Source organism: Carettochelys insculpta, chromosome 6 (assembly GCF_033958435.1).
Source record: "Carettochelys insculpta isolate YL-2023 chromosome 6, ASM3395843v1, whole genome shotgun sequence".
Lineage (NCBI taxonomy): Eukaryota > Metazoa > Chordata > Testudines > Carettochelyidae > Carettochelys > Carettochelys insculpta.
The window spans coordinates 63,509,843-63,527,626 of NC_134142.1; the positions used below are offsets into that span (position 1 = coordinate 63,509,843).

The 17,784-nt window shown below is 41.6% G+C and overlaps 1 protein-coding gene across 4 annotated transcripts in view; it reads right to left on the reverse strand.

Moving 5' to 3' along the window:
- The window catches only part of VPS39 (VPS39 subunit of HOPS complex), a 41,432-nt gene extending 23,946 nt beyond the window's left edge, over positions 1–17,486 (reverse strand). Inside the window, exons 1-10 of one of the 4 annotated variants that reach the window (XM_074997057.1) lie at positions 17,262–17,486; positions 13,311–13,376; positions 11,973–12,037; positions 9,120–9,162; positions 8,619–8,669; positions 8,061–8,155; positions 5,882–5,980; positions 5,017–5,109; positions 4,365–4,548; positions 3,640–3,760 (exon numbers count right to left, since the gene is read on the reverse strand). In XM_074997057.1, the coding sequence (XP_074853158.1) occupies positions 3,640–3,760; positions 4,365–4,548; positions 5,017–5,109; positions 5,882–5,980; positions 8,061–8,155; positions 8,619–8,669; positions 9,120–9,162; positions 11,973–12,037; positions 13,311–13,376; positions 17,262–17,334 (890 nt within the window). In that variant the 5' untranslated portion in view covers positions 17,335–17,486. Of the gene's footprint in view, positions 1–3,639; positions 3,761–4,364; positions 4,549–5,016; positions 5,110–5,881; positions 5,981–6,748; positions 8,029–8,060; positions 8,156–8,618; positions 8,670–9,119; positions 9,163–11,972; positions 12,038–13,310; positions 13,377–17,261 lie in introns of those variants that run through there. The other 3 variants (XM_074997058.1, XM_074997060.1, XM_074997059.1) reach the window with 3 other exon arrangements.
- Positions 17,487–17,784: the final 298 nt, after the last annotated feature.

A 17,784-nucleotide genomic window follows, 5' to 3' on the forward strand; every position in this document is an offset into this window, starting at 1 on the left:
GGGTGTATACACTTCAATTAGACACACATCTGGACAGCAAGAAAGAATTTCAGAAATGCACTAACAGGAAGAGAACAGCAAACAAAGCAAACCATATTTTGGGCTGCATATCAAAGGTTTGCATGAGCATATTTCTGGGTATAGAGGGATGCCCAGACATCCTTCACTGAGGAAGTGAAAGGACAGAACTTGTGTGGCATGCAACAGAAGTCTCATCCAGGCTTCACAGAAAGCCCCAAAGAGAATTTTGAGTGAGAAATGTCTTTGGACAAGAGAGTAATTGGTTAGTTAAGGAGAGTCTCTACAAAGCCTGTTTACAATTTTGTCATATATAAAACCATTTGTTTCCAATATTTACTCATTATTACATACACCTCTAGTCCTTGATTTTTTTCATTCTATCTAATGAAAACAAGAATAAGTTTAAGCATAGCAGTGATAAGTAATGTGCTCATCTAGAGTTGAGCTTTAAACAGGTGTTCGGGAATGGCAGGTCAAGAGGCTAGCCACTGCAGGGAATGGCCTGCGTATTTCATGGTTGCTACATGCCTGTTTCCACCTGCACAGAGAGCCTGGTCTGCGGAGGCGTAAAAGGTAGTACTTATGCTCTCAGAGAGCGGTGACAGTTTCAGGGAGCTGATCACAGCATAGACACAGGCAAGACCACCCCATGCTAAGGAAAGGCCGCAGTAAGGATATGTTTACACTATGAAATGAAGTCAAATTTATCAAAGTTGAATTTGCAACACTGGATTTTATAACATCGAAGTTGAGTGACTGTACCTGCCAACAAAGTCAACCTAGTGCGTCCCAACTAGTTGACAAATTTTGACTGTGGCAGCAGTGCACTGTGGGAACCTGTTGCATCCTGGGCTTTTTTTGCTGCTGGATTATGGGAAAAAATTCCCTGCAAGGGGTTGTGCAAGTGTGGTGATATCCCACAGTGCATGGCCCTCAAAACAAGTGGCCATTTTTCAGAAGTCCTTTCCCCAATGATATTGGGAATCTCAAATCACAGACCTTTTAACCAAATAGCACCCACTATCTTTTTCCCCAGACTGCATTGCTCTTGTTCCCCTCCCTTTGAAGCCAAAATGGCCAATTTTCAAAAGGAAATTAGGAAAAGTGGGGAATCCCAGAGGGCACTGGTGGCCAGTGGATAACATCAATCAGAAGAAGAGACGTAAAGACAAAGGGCCTCGCTTTCTAGTGGTTAGTCTGTCTTCCCCTGTTGAAAACCAGTGGTCCTCTGGGGAAAGAACACCTAAAGAAATGTGCACAGCAGCCAACAGGATTGGCAAAGGTACTCATGCTACAGTAATCTATGAGCCTTTCCCTGTTCTGCCTGTGCCATGTTAACAAGAACCTCACTGGTCCCCTGGGGGAAGAACAGCAGCTAAGAGTACTGGCAAAAATGCTCAGGCTACCATTATCTCTGAGCATTTGTGCAGCAAACAGGACACTTCAGAGACTGTGGCTCCCCCAAATCACATGCTTTGGGAAACAGAGGGGCCAGCCCACGGTTCTGCATTGGCCACAGCCGGCCCTGCAATCCTGTGGAGCCACGGAATTGTGAGGCTCCTTTTAGCATGGAGCAAGCACCAGGCCTGAGGGAAGCCAGCCCACAATTCACCATTGGACAGGGCCTCCTGGCAACAGCCAGACAGACTGCCCCGAAAAATCTTTGCTGCAGGGGGAAGACTTCCCTCCCAGGGACAGCCAGCTAGCCAGCCCCTGAAAACCTTGGCCACAGGGCTGGTGGCAGCCAGTCCCCTAACCTTTCCGGCCTTTGAAGGCTTCAGTGTTTTTATCGGGCGGAGGGCTAGCCATGTTGCATGGCTGGGAGGGGGACAGACCCCAACTGCATGATGCCTGTAAGGGAGGGAGCCTGCCCCATACAAATATAGCCCGCAGAAAACAAGTTTCTTGGTCTTTCATAGAAGCATGACTCCCCCCCCACCCACACCCGTGCACCCAACACCCAACAAAAGCATGACCTCCACAGCCAAGACACCATGTGCTGTGTTGGGGCGGGTGCTAACCTGGAAGATTAAATGAGTTGCTGGCTCTCCTGATGGCTCCATGCTGGAGCTCCGTAAAGTAGCTACAGGTGATCACCACACTGATCATAAACAAATGATCTCTAACAGCCAGGCTTCCCGTTTGCTACATCCTGCTTACCTGGAGCGATGAAGTGAAAGGATACCTCAAGGTGCATTGTGGGACAGTTTTTGGGGCTAATAAAATCAGTTTTAACTCTGGTTAATCTATACTGTTTTAGCGCAACATTGTAAATTTCATTTTGAGTAACTTTGTCAGGAAGTCAGCAGCACAGCTGCTTAAAGTCCACTTACTGACCACTGGGGTGTAGACAGAGAATTTACAAAAATCTACTATAGAGGCTTAAACTTTACTTTATCTCCTAGTGTACACCAGGCCTAAGTTATATCACAACCTTGGGTACCCTCAAAAAGGGTCACAGTATTCCATTTTATAAGAAGCTAGTCATCAGGGTATGACCACTGCCACCCCATAAACCAAGCCTAAATGAGCAATCCAGAGCACAAAGGAACTACCTCTATGCCCTTGAAAGCCATGAGAGATCAGTTTATACATGTTTACTGTCATCAAGGTCAAGTGATCCTGACTTAAATAATAACTACTGCTCATCTTCAGAGAGTCTTAAACACTCAATCCTCAACACATGTGAAGTAGCTGAGCATTACATTTTAGTTTACATACAGGGAAATCAAAACAAAAAGCAGTCAAGTAGCACTTTAAAGACTAGCAAAATAGTTTATTTGATGAGCTGTCGTGGGACAGACCCACTTCTTCAAACCATAGCCAGACCAGAACAGGTCTGGTCTGGCTATGGTCTGAAGAAGTGGGTCTGTCCCACGAAAGCTCATCACCAAATAAACTATTTTGCTAGTCTTTAAAGTGCTACTTGACTGCTTTTTGTTTTGATAGTGTATAGACTAGCACGGCTTACTCTCTGTTACTATACAGGGAAATAGAGTACTTAAGTGGCTTAGTCAAGGTGACAGGGAGCCAGAAGAGAATTAAGTTTTTTCTAGCTCCCCAAGTTGTGCTCAAATCATGAGTCTCCCCACACCCTGCCCCACAATCACTGACACATATGGTTACTGAAACTGTTTTTCAACAAGTTCCCAGAAAAGTTTTAGGCAAACTTGTCAGTGCTTTAGCTGCCTTCTACCAAAAAAGGCAAATCACTAGGACAGAGATTAAATCAGAGCAGATGACATAACTATGCAAAGAGGATGCAAGTATTCTATCTATAGCAGCTACTGAAGAATACAATGGGCTGACAGAGGTACAGAGGAATTTAGTTCAATGAAAGCAGTAGCACACAAGGGAACATTGCCCTTTTCCAGTAACCCTAAGATCAATACAGCATGGCGTAGAGACAGAACATTAGGCTACGAGCTGTTGACAACTTCTGATTCCACAGGTCAGAGAAGAAACAACAACATCATGATGATGATGATGGATGGGATTTCTGGTCTTAGTTTACCAGCATTATATTTGAGATGGTACAGAAAGGCACAATATACACATGCTACTGAAGAGGAAAGAGACTAGACACAGGAAGAGATGAAAAAGTTAGTGTTCTTGTACCCTCCAGACGTGATGAAGCGTGGTCTTTGCAGCTCAATACTCTGCACCAGCAGCCGTGGTTCAAAAGTGCGAATCTCCACATACCTTGGTAGCACTGCAATGATGTATGGAGGCTGATGTTCTGTTAAACAGAAGAAAGTAGTATGCATCAGACAGATTTCTTCACTATGGCCTGGAAAGAGCCATGACTAACAACATAAGTTATTGAAAAAAATTTAAGAGAAGTTATGCCCTTCTCACCCATCCCCAAATGCATCAGGGAGCTTAATACTAGAAACTAAAAGCAATTCATTGAATAGTACCATTTTCTTGGTTTTGCTTACTACTTTTTTCTCTCACCACATGCAAATTCTACAGTGCTCAACTGGTCACAAAGCTAAAGTCAGGTTTTAAATTACAAAAACAAGTGGCCCTTATATAGTATCTTGTCTGTATATCTCAAATAATTTTACCAAGACGGGACTATTTGTACCATACTGATAAAGGACATGAGAGCAAAGAAGTTGCAATCCAGGAAGTAGAGACAGATATATAGCCCAGGCCTTTCCACTCTGATCACTAGGTTATGCTATCTAGCACTCAGATGGTTATAATAAAAAGTAGTACATCACAATCAAAGCCTTATACATCCAGCAAGTAAAACTTAAATCTGCTCCACTCACAAGAAAGAAAGAGTTAACAAATCTGGTTGGGGGAACAGAATGGAAAAAACATCTAGTTCTCACCCATAGCTATGGGAATATCTGTCCAATTCAAGGCACCTTTCTGAGTACAGATCCCCTCTTCATTAAGTACCACTGTTAGATCATCTTGACCAACTGCAACTTTTCCATCTGCTAAGGGAGCCACCAGTGGTTCAAGCTGCTTCCCAGTGGGGAACAGTTCTTTGATTGACCCTTTTCCATCCACCTGTGAAAAGAAGGGAAGCAGAGAGTTCTGAAAAATGAAAGATGACTTGATGAAAACACAGGCTTTATGGCACAATATTTAAAAGAAAATTATGCGTGAGTCTCAAAATATCCACTAACACATGAAGGCACTTTTGAAGGCTATTTGTATGCATCAAAAACATTACTTGTTGGCATTCCAATTTTAAAACAAGCGTTTTTCCTCTTAATTTGCTGAGCTGAAAAAAACGTTTCCTTCATTTACGCCAGTTATACTATTCTTGGGCATTACTTGTAACACCACAATAAACTGCCCGTCTTTTGTGTGGGGGGGGGGGGGGGGCGGAGAAGAGAACGACTAAAGGAACATGTATCAAAAAAATGTGCTGTTCTATCAGACTCTGAATCCTCCCTTACTAGGAGCAGTCTATGTACTCTCCCTAAAATGATCACCATCCCCTTACATACTCAGCTCAAATCCTGTTCTTACCCGTATCAAATAATAGTCTCTCTTGAAACCTACACAGATAGAATTTTCACACCATGCCATAGACTTGGGTACATCTGGCACACTGAAGTCCCCCTAAAAGAAGAAAGGAAAAAAAGTCACATTGGCTGCTTCAGGAGCCAACTATTACTTTCCCTGGACACCTTTTAATCCACGGTCTTGAAAGTTTCTTTTAAGTTTAATTGTGAAGGAGGCAACGCAGTAACACAAAACACATAACCCTTTCCTAACTTTGACAAGTAGGCAAGGTTTCTTGAAGGTCTGTAACTAGTATGGTCCTCAAACATTAGATTTTACTGCAAAATATTGACATGCTCATTTGAATAATTCTCACTTACACTATATTCACTGAAGGAAAGGGCAGGGCTACATCTGTTTAAGAAGTGGAGCCTATGTTAGCATCACTCCCAACCCTTTCTAGCCAGGGCACAATAGTATTCGGGTAAAATGTCTGAACTCCAGTTTTCTGCACAGCAGCAGAACAGTGTGTAAGTGGACAGTGTGACCTTTCTGAACAGGTATTTAATTGAATCTCAAAAGTACACCAGAGCTAGGATGCAGAAGACAACTGGGACTGCACACAATTCACACCTTCCTATTCTTACACAATCTTTAAAGAGAGGAACCAGCCTTTTGGATCCTCGTGATTTTCATCTATTATTTCACTTTGCCTAAGAACTCTGCTTCTTTGCTAGATCAGACAACATCAGCACTATTAAGTGAACCCTGTAAGCAGAACCTAGCACTAATTCTGACTTATACTGCATATTACTCTGGGGTATTTAAAAATAATTGTGTAGTCTGGCAAGGGCTCTTGTACAACCTCGTGGTTCCCACACCATCTCACCTGTAGCTCATAGAATTCCCTGTCCTTCCAGAAATAGAGCTGTAGCTTTTTCCGCACTGCCACACACATCCTTAGCACCTCTTCTCCTGTTTCAGAGTGCTGTGAAACACAGAAACAATTTCACATACATCAGAATTAGAAAATAAGGCCATAAATAGCCCTAAAACTATAGCTAAACTGGATGAGGCAAGAGCTAAGTTGTAGCCGAGAAACCTTTCATGCTTCCATGGGGTCACCATGGACAAACTTCTCCTTGGGCCAAATCTAAAGAGTGAATGTTAACCTAGGAACTGAACCTGAGTTCAGACGTGCTTGTGGGCAGAAGAATACTTCTTTAAGAATGAAAGACCTACTGTGGCCTACGTTTAAGAACATTGGTGTAAACAAAAGCTATCAGGATGACAGCCCTGGAAAATGAAATTCTGCAGGACAGGTCTGAATCAGTTAGCAGCAGTATAAGTTTCCCCATCCTTCCCACTATGTATCAAACAGACTTTGGTGAGACTGCCTTGAAAAAACAGAGACAGATAGGCCAAAGATGAACAGGTACAGACTGACCTTTCTGCACAGACAGCCTATTGCAATGGTGGTTAATGCCGCAAAGACACCTGTTCCATTTCCCCATGGACAAGATTCACCAACCCCTTTCATGTAGTCCACCAGCCAGCTTTCACGATGGTAATGGCTTAGTCACTACTATCCTAAGCTAGATTGAAGTGGCAAAAGCTACCAGTTCTCACTGTTCATTATTCAACCATCTACTCCTAGTATTTTCCTGTAGGCCCCATAACGAGCTTGGTGCTGTACAAAGAAAGGCACTGTCTTCCCCAGAGATCCTTCAGTCAACAAGAGAGAAGCCGTTTGTACCTTCTTCTCCTACTCTTAAGTGGTTGGTGGTGTTTTGCTGTCTCCAGCTGCCCTTCCACTTCATCATTTATTAGTTTCATGACAGCATCATGGTTGGAATATGAAAATGGAGAGGGCACTGCCTTACATATCAGATGAGGAAAGGATTCCACATGAAATCACGCAGGGAGAAAAAAATGGGGCAAGTAAAAACTAATATTATTGGAGAAGCAGAAAAGACTGTGGCAACATGAAAAAATAAGGGCAGATAAGCAGAAGGAACTGGCATTAGGCAAGCCCTTGTATATAAAGGCAAGAAGCTTGAGGTGTTGAAGGAACAGCAAACAAGGGATTCAAAGAGAGGGGGACAGGACCATACTGAGGAATTAATATGATTTAAAGAACTAGGGCAGTTATAGAACAAGAGGCACCACTGCAACACCACAATTAGTCAGGACACCTCCCCAACAAAATGTACACCCAATTACACAAAAATACTTGGCAATGCTTGGATTTGCATATGTTTCATAAAATTTAGTATTAGCTTTATGTTAACACTAAAAGCTCAAGATTAAATAATTGAGAAAATAATTAATCACTGGGCAGAAGTTTAGGATTGCCTAATTGCAGAGAACAAGCTCCCTTTGAAGAGTAAATCAAAGCACTAGAGGTATACCATCAACTTAAATCTCCTCCAGCCATGAGCAAGGCTGACAGACCAAAGTGCAGGTAAATATATGATGCAACCTATGACTGATGAAGGATCACCTTATCCTTACGGAACGTTTTATAGATTAAAACGGCCATTAGTGTCTAACCTAGAGTGTCTTGAAGAGTTAAAGTAACTATTATGAGAAAATCTTCAGCGAAAGATAGTGAAGTGAAAATACAAAGGAAATGTAAGAACCATTTGCGTGATTCTTTGCAAGCTGCATTTTAAATCCTAGGATGGGGATGGCTTCCAAACGGAACACATACTTGAATGACCTTTTAAAACTCTCGTCACTTATAATGAAAATTTAGTTCAGTCTTGAAGCAATGGGTGAAAAGCCAAAATTAAACCAAGTGTTCTCCTACAAAGTGGACAGAGAGACCAAAAGCAACATTTTTAAAACCTGGTGTCTGAAGTTATATTCTTAAACCCATTGTTAAAAAACAAACAAGCAGCCTGATTTTCAAGAGTGCTGAACCCCAAAATCTCCCAATTAAGTAGTTTATCACAAATTTAAAATGAAAATAACTTTAACATACCAAACCCTCGAAGCACCTGAAAGACAGTCCTTGTTATGAGATTTTGTCAGGACAGGTACAATATGAACCTGACTCTACTTACCTGTAAGTCACAGGTGAACAGAGATGCACCTTTTGCCTTAGAAACTGTGGTGATTTGTTGAAATGTCAATAGGTCGTGGACATAAATGTTATTTTCTGTTTTAGACAAAACTCCCAATTATTGTTCAATCATTTAAAACATGAAACTCATTTTTAAATATACACAAAAAGGAGTCACTTTACAAATATAAGTACATTTATAAGGCAGGTCCAAACTAGGGATAGAAAATAAGAGTTTCAGGACAGGAAGGGAACATCCCATCCCCACCTTCTCCCCCAGACAATTTGAAAACAACCAGTGAGGCAGAGACAAACTGATTTCTGGGCTGTGAAACTTGCACCACCTGTGGCAAGACTGCATGAAGGAATCAAGAATACGTGCTAAGCAGGGAAAGGAAGTGAAAGCAGAACAGAGGGGAAAGCAAGCCACAACAAGTTCATGATGGAAGTTTTTCCCTTTTTTGTTTTTTTTAAAAAAAGAGACCATTTTGAACTGGCTCCTGAAATTAGTGGGTGGTGAATAAAGTTGAAGCTGGTGTGATCAAGGTTTTGTACGCACGAGAACGCAGGCGGCAGCATTCTACACATGCTGGAGTCGGGAGAGCTGGGACTTGTAGGTCAAAAAGGAGGGAGTTGTACCATAAGTAAAAAGAGACAAGGAAGATCATAATTCAAGAGTAAGCCCACCCAACACACAGCACTTAATATATTCAAAATTCTTACACAACTTATTTGAATGTTAGTGGTCTGTTCTCTAAACAGCTATACTGTCTTAACAGTAGCCCAGCTGCTTCTTAACTACACAGCACAATGCTCCCCTGCAATTAGAGGCCTGAAGTCTAGAAAGTGATTTTTCAACAACTAGAGCATCATGCAGGTGTACAGAAGGACTGCCCAAACCAAGAAGGTGGCAAACCATTCTAAGAGTAAACCTCAGCGTAGGTGCAAGTCGGAATTACACAGGTTTCTTGATACGAACTAATGGACCATGAGGCGTCACACTCAGCCAATTAATTGCACCAAAAATTAATGCATATTTAAAAACACATTCTTCACTTACCTAACAAACTGACCAGAATTTTAAATTGGGAAACAACATGAATCTGAAAAAGAGAACTGCATTAATGCAACTCCTCTACAGGTCAAATGTTCTCTCTCCTCCCCACACAGGTGGGCAGAGGTTGAATTAGTCTATGCTATTGTTTTACTGACTCACACAAGACAGTGTAGATGGGATTACTGTTACTTTCTATGCAGCATTCCACCAGCTACTGTACAATCCGCACCCATTCACAAGTGTCTGATTAAGCTAGCTTATATTGTTTATATTAGAGCTATCGAACAATTAAACACAATTGCAGTTTTAATCACTGCTAAACAATAGATTGCCATATGTTGAATGTTTTTTACTTTTCCAAATATACTGATTTCAATTACAAAAAAGCATACAGTGCTCACTATTTTTATTGCAAATATTTGCACTGTAAAAACAAATAGTATTTTTAAATTCACTTAAGGTACTGTCGCACAGTCCATAATGAACATTGAACATAGAATTATGTATAAAAACTGCATTCAAAAATAACTATGTAAAACTTCAGAGCAGCCATGGGCAACCAAGGCTAGGGAGTGGAATGCATGAGTACGCCTCCAACTCAGTGGGCCACAACATTATCATAACCAAGACAATCTCCCAGTATAGGGTAGTTTTGCTCAACAGGCTCGTGTACCTAGAATTTGCTGGCTGTGCCAAATGGGCAATAGCAGCACAGCTCCCACAGTCAGTGTTACATGCAACCAGCAGGCACCGCAGATAACATCAAAATGAAAAAGCAGTCAAGTAGCACTGTAAAGACTAACCAAATAATTTATTGGTGATGAGCTTTCATGGGACAGACCCATTTCTTCAGATCAACAGATTTGAAGAAATGGGTCTGTCCCATGAAAGCTCATTGCCTAATAAATTATTTTGTTTGGTCTTTAAAGTGTTACCTGACTGTTTTTTTGTTTTGATAGAATACAGACTAACATGGCTCTCTGTCACTTCACAAATTACATGTGTTTCAATTTAGTAATACCAGCGGGGGGGGAGGGGGAAGAGGCTACACAGATAGAAACCAACAGCAGACTTGCAACCCTGTGAGCAACACCCAACAAGATGTCTCACAGGCCACACATAAAACCCTAATCGGCCAACAGTTGCCCACTACTGCTTTAGAGCTTTCGGGTCCACTCAGTTCTATTACTTGTTCAGCCGCTTAGCCAAACAAGTTTGTTCACGTTTCCTGGATATAAATGTCACCCATCTCCTGTTCACACCATCACCTGAAAGTGAGAACAAGTGTTCATATGGCTCTATTGTGACTGGCATCAAAAGATAGTTACAAGCCAGATGCGCTAAAGATTTGTATGTTGCTTCAACCACCACTGCAGACAACATGCATCCATGCTGATGATGGGTTCTGCTCAATAACAATCCAAAGTAGTGAGGCTCAACATGTTCTTTTTCCCTCATCTTGGTCAAATTCCAGCAGCAGCAGACCGATTCTCTTATTTCACCTTTTGGGTCCTGTAGTTTCCACATCAGAATGTTTCTTTTCTAAGATTTCTGAAAGCATGTTCTAAACCTTACTCCCTCCCAAATTTCTGAAAGGGCATCAGATTCTTTAACCTTTACTCAAGGGCTATAGCCATCTCACATTTGTGCCTTCTTTATGCTTTGTGAAATCTCTATCAAAAGTGTTCTTAAAAATTAAGATGAGCTGAGTTATCATCCAAGACTACTATAACTTGAAAAGTAGGACAGTATGGTAAAACAGAGCAGGGGACATACAATTCTCTGCCCCCTCACACCTCTACAGGAAGCTCAGCCACAAATTCAAATTAATGTCTTATTTGTTAAACACATGTCAGAAGCATGGAATCATGTCCTCTAGAATGGTGACCGAAGCATGAAGGGCCACACAAATTTTAGTGTATCTGGCATGTAAATACTTTGCAACACAAGCTACGAAAGTGCCATCTGAATGCATGTTCTATCTTTAAGGTGATATTGCAAATCATAAGCTGGCAGCATTTGCCATTGTCTCCTGTAAGTGTAAACAAATGTGTTTATACTAGTGATTAGGTGAGCAAGAATAGCACTGAGGAGATGTGCAGTCTACAGTTTTACGTTTCATTTTTGAGTGCAGTCATGCACTACAGAACTTGTAAGATGTGAACTGAAAAAAATATTATCTTTATAGTTCAACTATTGGTAATAATTTTAACTGAAGTCAGCACAGTTGAACCATGCAGTTAAACTGATTAACTGGAATTAGTTTTAAAGTTAATTGCGTAAGTTAACTGCTACAAATCCAGAGCCCTAGTTAAACAAGTCTTCATCATGTTCTGATGCCTCATCTGTAAATGATTCCTTGAAACTATTACTTTTCTCCCATGAAAAGGCAAGGTGCTCAGCAGCATTGATATTCAATGTGTTAACATCCATAGAAATTAAAATGGTAACAAAACTGACTGCAAGTCAATTCACAGCTACTCTAGAGTCAAGTCTCTACTAGCCAAAACAATATTTGTACCTTAGCAGTATCTTTCATTTCAGGCTATCAAATGCTTCACTTCATTCTCTCTCGCTGTTTCAGATAGCAATGTATTATCTTCATTGCAAACATATATGCTTGCTGGAGGTCACAGTGATTCAGCAAGAAAACCCAGAAGTCCTAATTCCAAGTCATCTGCTCTAAACAAAACCAAGTTTCTTCCTATTGTAGGAAGAAACCATGGACAAGCTCACAGTCTACTCTATGCAACTTCCCAAAAAGCCTTGACGACTCCCTAAATCATATTTCACACTGTACCATCTAAGTGGAAACACTAGCAATTTTCCCCAATGTCAACAACTGCCATTCCTTACCTGCTGAATCTTTTTTGAGAAGTTCTTGTTGGATTTCTCGAGTGTCACCTCAAATCTGTTGCAACCTACCAAGCAGAGATTAAAGCATGGTATAAAATGACAATTGCCTTTAGATTTATAACTGCATAAACCCTTACTCCAAATCCCACAAAGTTATAGCAGAAATCAAATTAAGCAGCTAATGCTAGAAGATTGTATGTCTTGTAAGAAGTGTGCGCTTCCTTTCACTTGAACCAGTATACAGGAGCTGAGCTTGTTTATATGTACCCACCTGGGGACTGCAAAAATGTGGCTTAACCTCACAAAGGACCAGAAAATCTGAGGGGCCCATCATTAACTAAATCCTGCTGTAGGAATCTCAAATACAACTAGAATTTAACAACCCCAAGCTATGAAGACCACCCTAAAGCACCTTTTATTCCAGCCAATCAAATACCAGCAATTCAAATCTCCAGGAAGCACATCACTGCAAGATGGAAAAAGAATAAAAACACTTCACTATAAGGGTTTAAAAGGAGTTTTATGGATACAAACTTACAGCCACTTTCTGATGACGTAACCTCTCCTGGTATTGATGCAAAAAGGGGGAGAAATTTACCAAGTGAGATAAAAGATACTAGCAACTCAAGTCTAGCATGATCTCTTGGAACAAACTACCTATGGAGGCTAGGGGAAATGAGCTGGAATTCAGGTTTAGGAATGCAAGTGGCTACAATAAAAATAACATCCTTCTGAGAGCAGGTACAAAGGGGGCACAGAGGCGCCCCACCTTTTTCTTTTACCTTTGTACTCCAATGAGCCAGTAAATCATAGTTCATAGAATGGCTTTCTTGCACATTATAACATAACTGGTACATGGCTGAGATTTAGATCTGTTTAATGATTCTATATACAATAGCTGCCATTTGAGGCATCACCAGAATGGACAAAAGCCACTTGTGACCACTTCCTCAAAAGACAAGAGTAGGAAGTACTTTTTTGGTTCAGATTACAAAGTTAAGATTCTGAACTAAGTTTAATTTTATTATGTATATTGATGAAGATGGTGGGTGTCTTTTTAATGAAGTTGGAATAGAATTTACAAATGTTACATTAATTTACTACAACTTCAAATTCAAAACAACATAGTTCAGACATTAGTATTAGCTTTGGTGAAATCTGAAGGGTAATTTTTTTTTAAGAAAATGGTGAAATCCATAAGACAGTTAACAGTGAAGGAAAAGAAAATCTGCTGCTTAGTAAACTAAATGTACCAGTATTGTTAGAGTCACTAAAGACTTAAGATGAGACATTAGCATAATATTGCACAAAAGCTTGATTTTATTTGTACAATCTCACCTATATCCTTCCTGATTCTGTAAAGGAGGAGATGTCCTTGCTTGGTACCAACAAGCAGCCATTCTTCTATAAAATGAAGAATTTTCAGATTAATTTTAGCTGAGAGAGTATTTTTACTGGTACAGACAAAAATTCTCATTTTAAACTGAAGCCCATTGTTGAGTGGTCCAAAATATACTACAACAAATTTCAGCTGGGGAACTACATATGACACTTCCATTTTTGCGGCTACAGAAAGTGCTAACACATGGCACAGCCTTTGTTTTGGAAAACAAATGCTTCCAGGGATCACTAATTAAGTATGAAAACACAACCCAAACACAGGGGCCTACTTGTTCAGTAAGTAGCAACAGGTGAGAGCACAGCTTTTGTCATAAACATACGTAAACTACTTTTCAGATGCTGGCTATTGCATACAGATGCCTGGCACTCCTCTCAGCTTATTGCTCTATATGGTGAAAAACTGGAGGGAGCAAGAAACATTTAAATATACTTGAACTTCCTCAATCCAGGCATCTGTGATCCAAGAACACCCATGGTTCAGACCCCCACATGGCTAGGAGTGCCATAATGATAATACAAAAACAAAACAAGTTTAAATACAGAATATCAAAAACAAAAAGCTACGTGCTTACTTACACACACACTGTACTGTAGCACAAATTTAACTTGTAAACATGAGAAATGGCAGAGCACTATACTGCGCAATTAGTGGTTTTGTGATGACTACCATATACGAAAATTTTAAAAAAATGTTTAAATACAGTGCATTAAAGATAGAGCCAATGACATTTTATACATATACAATACTCTAATAATTGGTACATAAAAAAGCTATACTAAAAGGCTTGGTTTACCATCCATTATGGCGAACACCCATGGTCCAGAAAATTCCATAATCTGTCATAATTTGTTTCCCAAATTTGCCAGATTGAACAGGTTCAAGTGTATTGTCATTTGTGAGTTCTGACTTTGAACACAGCAGTCAAACATTTAGAAGTCACAGTGGTCCCCATGAATTACTCAGTTACATATGAAGCGATTACATTAGTTAAAAAGAAACTGTATTTGAGTTGCCGTTACAGGTAAAAGACATTTTGGATTTACAAAATAGGACACTTGAGAAATCCACTGTTTTTCCTCATGCATACTTTGGTACATTGCATATAGAAGGCTCTAAGCCTAAGTATGTGCAACTCATCCACAAGATGGGTCTGTATTGGAAATTAAAATTAATTAAATTAAACTGATCTGATGAAGTGGGTCTGTCCCACAAAAGCTCAACAATGAATAAGTCATTTTGTTATTCTTTAAAGTGCTACATTTCTGTTGCTTTGTTTTGCTGGAGAACAGACTAACAGAGCTACCTCTCTGTCACTGTTCATCCACAAGAGTCTTTGTTTACTAAATTCAATTATCCTTAGCATCATTGTAGGGAAAACTAACATATGAAACCTACCTTTCCCTTTTTCACACCATATTTTATCAAAGCTACTTGAAATTTAAAAAGATCCTGCTCCCTCTATGCCTCCTCTTCTACTTAAATCTGAAGATAGTCTCTCATGGAATAGAGATGTACTTGTTGCTAAAAACCCACTTGCTAAAAATGTCAGTGAAACAAATTTATTTTGCAGTGAAGTTTCTCCATTTAAATGTTTTTTCTGCTATATTAGTGAGATTATAAGGAATATAATCAATTTGGCTACAGAATTTAATGTACAGTGGTTTATTTGTAAGACCCAAAAACAAGCCAAGTTTTCCAAAGTTACTTTTAACATTAAAATTTTTGTTCCGTAACATAACATTTATTAGAAACTGCTCCAATGGTTTGGTACTAGAGGAAGTCCTACAGAAAACTGATTAGTGGGCACAGCAGGTAGATGAGGCAGTCACAGGTGAAGGATAAAGAAAACCTATTCACCCAGACAAAAAAAACAGTCCAGTAGCACTTTTAAGACTAACAAAATAATTTATTAGGTGATGAGCTTTCGTGGGACAGACCCACTTCTTCAGATCATAGCCATACCAGAACAGACTCAATATTTAAGCCACAGAAAAAAGCAAAGACAGTAATCAAGGTTGACAAATCAGAAAAATATAATCAAGGTGAGCAAATCAGAGAGGGAGAGTCAACCCCCCCTTCTGCCCCTCTGCTCTCTGATTTGCTCACCTTGATTATATTTTTCTGATTTGTCAACCTTGATTACTGTCTTTGCTTTTTTCTGTGGCTTAAATATTGAGTCTGTTCTGGTGTGGCTATGATCTGAAGAAGTGGGTCTGTCCCACGAAAGCTCATCACCTAATAAATTATTTTGTGAGTCTTTAAAGTGCTACTGGACTGCTTTTTTTGTTTTGATAGTACACAGATTAGCACAGCTCATCTCTTTGTTACTATTCACCAAGGTATCAGTAGCACAATTTTGCTATCAAACTATATTTTTTTATTTAACATATCATAGCTTAGTGTAACAAGCAAGCTACAAAAACAAAATCAAACCATTAAAGAGAGAAACTAGCTTAGTCATATTTATAAATATTGGAACATTTTATGCTACTCTAAGTAATCACTGCACCTTCTACAGAGGTAGTAGATAACCTACCCACATGCAACTCACTGGGGTTCTGTGCGTGGCCTCCTACACATTTTGTTTAGTAACTCACACACTCAATTGCCAGATTCTGCTCATTTCCATCCGCATAGTTTTTTTTTTCCTCCTTTCCTATTGGTATAACTAAAGTGACATGCACATAAAGCAAGGGCTCATGAAGTGAGGTGCATGCTGATTACACATCACACTGACTGTGTGCATCTACCTGCTTCTACAATTCAAACAGCACATTCCACAAACTCTATGTGTGCAAGCATAGTGGCAAAACCACCTCAGCCTTGCAAGCATTCTTGGTTACAACAATCTTGCTGCCCACTGAGATGAAGGAAGGCCACTAATGCAGCTCACTTGCTAGCCTTGTTTACCCATCTTTAGTCTACAGTAATAATAGTTACCTGAATAGCCACTTACATCTAATCTGCACAGGCTGGCATTGCTCTGAGCAACACAGCTAACTCTCAGAGGAGATGCAACTAGTTCAATCAAAAACTGCTTCCATTAACCAACTGAACCTCACTAACGTGAGTACAAGGATGTTAAACTATATTGATGTAAACCACCTTATAGCGTAAACTGCATCTTCACTATGGCATTAAGTGCTGTAGCTGTTTCCATAATATATGCAAGGCCTTAGAGAACAGTTCTTACCCCACCCCCAGTGAGATTATTTTGTATTTAAGACAAATAATGAGTTTATTAGTAAATAAAATAGACAAAGGAAGGCAGGGCATAATGGTGGTATTTTTCCTACAGCATAACACATTCTCTCGCTCTCTAACATTCAGACACAGGATGCACAAGGGAGAAAGAAAACACAGAGAACACAAAACCACAACAAGAATTTCCATTCCATAAGAAACAATGTGCCTAAGCCCAGGAGCGTCTGCACCAGTGATACACACTGAGTGCGGCCAGATCAGCCAGTTCATCCAAATGTTTAAAAATCTGACTCATCCACAGACCCAAGCCGGGCACGGCTCCTGTCCCACGAAACTGTATCGTTTGTTAAGGGTGGGTGCCCCAAATCCCACTTCAGCCCATTATAGCCCCCGCCCCCACTCTCAGGAAACTGAGACGGGGGGGTCCAAGCCCTTCTAGCAGCAGCCCAGAGCCAGGCTCAGGGTGGGTTGCAGGCGTCTGAAGATCAGCTTACAAGCGCGTTGGAGCCCTTCCGGTGGCAGCTCCAGCGGCGGGACCAGCCCAATGAGCCCAGTGCTGAGTCCGGGGCAGCGAGGGTCCGACACGGCCCGGCCTGCCGGGAGGGAGGGTGAACACTGCCCACCCCCACTCACCCCGCCGCGGGGCCCCCGCAGGAAGGGCCCGGCGCAGCCCCACTGCTCACCCCAGGCCGCCAGGCAGTCTATCTGCAGCGGCAGCTTCTCCAGGATCGGCACCGGCTCGAAGGCGTCATGCATGATGGCGATGGCGGCGGCTGCTGCTGCTCCCCGCGCCCGCCCGGCCGGCCGGCCTCGCAGCGCCCCGTCAGCCGGCCCCAGCCCCGGCCAGGCGGGGGTCACCGCACTTCCCCCTACCCGGGAAGAGCAACAGCAGCGGATCCCAGCCCTTCCCAGCAGCCCCCGCGCCGCGCCCGTTCCACTTCCCACCGGGAACCCCTCCCATGAGCCCCGCCTCCTCCGAGGAACGAGCTCCGCCCCCTCAGGCTCCGCCCCCGGCTTCGCCTGCCCATAGACCCCGCCCACTCCTGGCTCTTTCTCGTCCCGCCCCCATGCCGCCGGGCGTGGTCTGTGCCCCGAGCCTCGGTTTCCCGCCACTCGTTTCCCGCGCCCCTCGCCATTGCCCGGCCGTGGATCAGTTCGGTTTCCTGTCGCGCGGCCAGTAGCGGGACCCCCGCTCCGGCGCCACCC